We start from the raw sequence: 4198 nt of genomic DNA, 5'->3' as shown, positions 1-4198 counted from the left end.
GGGAGGGGAGTCCAGCGACATAGCCATTACGTTAACTGCTGGTTCCCTCAATGTGCATTTTTAACTCTTTTTTTTTTTTGAGAGGTTTTTTTTTTTTTTTTCACTATAGGGCGCGTGCGCTCGCCAGACAGACAGAGAGACATAGAGACAGAAAGCGAGAAATCACCCCCCGGGGGGATGGTCACGCTGCAATCCCTTCTCCTCCATTCTCCTCTCGGGATCTTGGGCCCGCACGCACACGCGCCCGGCATGAGTTTTAAGCCACCGGGTCCAGGACGTGAACCGCGGTCGACTACGTGGGAGTCCAGCGACCTAGCCATTACGCTAACTGCTGGTTCCCTAACTCATTTTTTAATTCAAACTTTAAATTGAATTCTTAAAGCCTTCGGAATAACATTCTGTAGATACTATTCTCCTTTTTGGTCCCAGCATCAAATCTGACTTCATCCCGGGTCACAGTGAATGGGGAGAGCGCAAACTCCCCCCTTCCCGCACAGCACGGTCCGCACGTGCCCTCGTGGCTGTGCCCAGGCCGCCCGCTGCCATGCCCTCATCTCGTGCAGGAGGCCTCCCTCCTGCCCACTAGAGGATCCCTAGTTCTGTGGGAATTTGGAGAGTTCACTAGAAAAGCAACTTCAAATTCCTTCCCAAAGAAAGCCTACTCCGCTGCCGCATCCCTGCACGACTCCTCATCCTGCTCCACCGTCGAGGCCTTACTGGCCTGTCCAGTTCCCTTGGCTCCAGCTCTGGGTGTGCCCAGGCCAATGGTGCTGCTGTTGGCCATGGAGACATGTATGCACACACATGCACTCGCACATACATGTGCGCCACACCCTGACTGGGAGGGCCTCCCGCCAGCTTTCTCAAATGCAAGACGACTGTGATGGGACTTCCCCGTGTCCTGGTCAGCTCCCATGCCACGAGGTCTCCAGGAGGCCTGTGGAGGATGCCTCGCAGACTTCACCCCACCATGCCGCCACCCCCGGGCTGATCTGCGGTGTCTCTTCATGGGGTCTCACTGTCTGAGCACTCCACCTGGCAGTTAGGCACCCGAAGGTAAGGGGCCGAAAGATGAGAAATGCGGAGTTTCAGATAAACCTGGAACCTGATATTTCATCGTTCTGTTAGGAGTACTGTGAAATTCCTACAGCGCCGAACACTTACAGACTCTAGAGCCAGGACCGGCCCCGTGGTACAGCAGTTATGGGAGCTAGATCCCACACAACTGACCGTGGTTTGAATCCCAGCCCCGGCAGCTTGAGAAATGCGTACACCCAGGAAGGAGGAATGGAGAAGGGAGGACTGCAGTGTGACGCGCCCGTCTGTCTGCCCATGCTACATGCCCTCTGGAAATATTAAAGAAAACAAAGTCTAGGGCAAGGTGCATGTGAAAGGCTGATACTAGGCCTGGTCCACCGAGGCAGACCCATCATCTCCACCAGCCACTGGGAGGGCAGTCAGGGGACATGGTGTCAATTAGAAGTTAGAAATGTCCCCTAAACGTCCCTCAGTCATCACCTGCCCCGAGTCCCTTTCTTTAGTACAGACAGGACCCTGTATTGACTTAAAACAGGGAGGGATCTGTATAGCTGGTGACTACCCAGCCCTCCAAGAAACCCACTGTCAGGGCTCCCGCCCGGCTGACGGCTGCACCCTGCAGGCTCCTCTCCCAGCTGAACGGGAACCGCGGCCCCGGGCCTTGCCTTCAGAGCCCTCAGGGAGAAGGATCTGGGCACCCGTGGGCTGCTCCCATCCGACGACAGAGCATCGAACAACCCATCGATCTCAGTCTGTTCCTCAGGGAGAAACTGGGACCTCGAGGTCTGCCCCCCGCGGCTCCTGGTGTTCCCCATCTTTCCTCGTATTTGCCAGAACTCTCTGCAGAAGGAAAAGACGAGATTAGAGAGAAAAATTAAAATGCAATAGTGATCAAAATGAATGCTGACAACCACATGGTCAAGTTTGCACACCCTGACCTCGCCCAGACACCCCGAATGCTTCGGCCTTCAAACACGTTCTAACCGGGCAGAAGTTACCAGTGGGCGACAAAGGAGTGGGGCGCCCCTTCTGGCACCCGCAGTCCACAGAAACTCGCTCGCAGCTGTCGAACAATAGTCCTGGTTTCCTTATTTAAAAACACCATTCCCGGGACCAGTAGATGGCGTAATGATTACATTGCTGGACTCCCATGTAGCCGACTGCAGTTCGAGTCCCAGACCTGGCAGCTTAAAACTCACGCCAGGCACATGTATGTGTGTGTGTGTGTGTGTGCCCAAAATCCTGAGAGGAGAATGGAGGAGAAAGGATTGTGGCATGGCCATCCCCCCTAAGGGATGATTTCTTGCTTTGTCTCTCTGACCCTCTCTGTCTCTTGGGCGAGCACACGTGCTCTGTAGCAAAAATATCTCTTAAACAAACAAACAAACAAACAAACAAAACAGTTACCAGGATGGCCCTGTGGCCTAATGGTTCAGGGAGCTGAATCCCAAACAACTAGTCGTGGTTTGAATCACAGCCCTACAGCTGGAAAACTATGTTGGGCACCTGCGTTTGTGCCCTTAGAGGGGGACACACCCTGACTTAGAGGAAGACACACCTGACTTGCAGGAGGACACTCTGACTTAGAGGAGAGTACACCTCGACTTAGAGGAGAGTACACCCCGACTAACTTAGAGGAGGACACACCCTGACTTAGAGGAGAGTACACCCCGACTGACTTAGAGGAGGACACACCCTGACTTAGAGGAGAGTACACCCCAACTGACTTAGACGAGGACACACCCTGACTTAGAGGAGGGCACACCCCGACTGACATAGAGGAGGGCACACCCCGACTGACTTAGAGGAGAGTACACCCCAACTGACTTAGATGAGGACACACCCCGACTGACTTAGAGGAGGGCATACCCTGACTTAGAGGAGGGCACACCCCGACTGACTTAGAGGAGGACTACACCTCCTGACTCAGGAGGCTATACCTCTACTGACCGAATGCACTTAAGGTTGCTGGCCTGTGGGTCTCCATCAGGGACAGTTCCCCCAGGGGAGGGTTAGTGGTTCTGGAGGCCGGGGGTTCTGCCTATACCCACAGAGCACAGCCAGCCACCGCCGAAGAACGATGGGCCAGCGTCAGCAGGGCTGAAGTGAGCTGCCCTGGCTCTGGGCTGAGGGCTGGCCAGGAGGGCACTCCTGAAGTGCAGAGGAGCCCACTCTGCTTGCCCCTTTCAACACAGGGGCCCTCAGTAAAACGGAAGTTCCAGCAGCCCCCAATCAGTGACAAAGATTCTTCCCTTGACCAAACGTCCCCCAGGCTCCTGGCCCCTTCCCCGCACTTCCTTGTAAAACCTAGCTTCAGCAAGGACCTGCCACCCTTGATCTCTAAGGACCTTATCTAACCAGGTCCTTCACGCTCCACCAGCCCCCAGGAGGAATCTCCCCACCCCTGATGTTTCCTTAGTCACGTTGCACCTGCTGACCCCACCCCACTCCTCCACCGTAAATCCCCACCTGCCTGCAGTGTCCTCAGAGTTGAGTCCAACCTCTCCCCCTACTGCAAAGTCCCACTGCTGGCCCCTATACGTGCTGTGACACTGACAGTTCTGAGCAAGTTCTTCCTTAGTGTGGTTAGCAAGTATCACTGAATCTCTGTAAGGTCCAGGCATTAAATAAGGTAGCCCGTGGCATGTGACTGCCTCCTGGAGGCCAGAGACAGAAACAGACCACCCAGATGACTGAAGGTGGCTCCTGCCTTCCCGACTTGAAACCTGAGAACAGCCCACTTGGGGGCTCCAGAGCTGGGGAGGGCTCCCCCCACACCGCAGCGGAGGTGACCAGGGGCTGCAGCTCCTGAGGATGGCTAAGTGCAGTCCTCGGAGCTTTTCCCACTGGCTCGGCCAGTGAATGCCCTCCGCCCTGCCTGCCAGCCCCCACCTCCAGCTCCAAGCAGCAGTCCTGTTAGAGCCAGGAACCTAGGCCTAAGTGCCACCCTTCTGCAGAGATCCAGCATCTTGCCTGGGCAGAGGGGCTTTAAACCTGTTTCTGCCCCAGAGCTCCAGGCCCTTCTGCCAAGGGGCAGCCTGAGCCTGGGCAAGGAGTTGCCTGGGGACAGAAGGTGACCCTCGGAAGGCTCGCTTCCCCAGTCGATCTGCAAGGGCCTGGGAGCAGTTACCGCCTGGATGGGCAGACCAGGATGGCTGCA

General features: G+C 55.7%; 1 protein-coding gene across 1 annotated transcript in view; it reads right to left on the bottom strand.

Annotated features, from left to right (window-relative positions):
- Positions 1-4198, bottom strand: part of MEAK7 (MTOR associated protein MEAK7) — a gene marked incomplete in the record, with an annotated part of 17457 nt that overhangs the window by 11293 nt on the left and 1966 nt on the right. Inside the window, 1 exon segment of the mRNA XM_027773482.1 lies at positions 1704-1878. Within this exon segment, the coding sequence (XP_027629283.1) occupies positions 1704-1853 (150 nt within the window).

Source organism: Tupaia chinensis, unplaced genomic scaffold, assembly GCF_000334495.1.
Source record: "Tupaia chinensis unplaced genomic scaffold, TupChi_1.0 Scaffold000355_1, whole genome shotgun sequence".
Classification (NCBI taxonomy): domain Eukaryota; kingdom Metazoa; phylum Chordata; class Mammalia; order Scandentia; family Tupaiidae; genus Tupaia; species Tupaia belangeri.
Note: the sequence above shows the minus strand (reverse complement) of the source record. Positions and strands in the feature narration are given on the sequence as shown.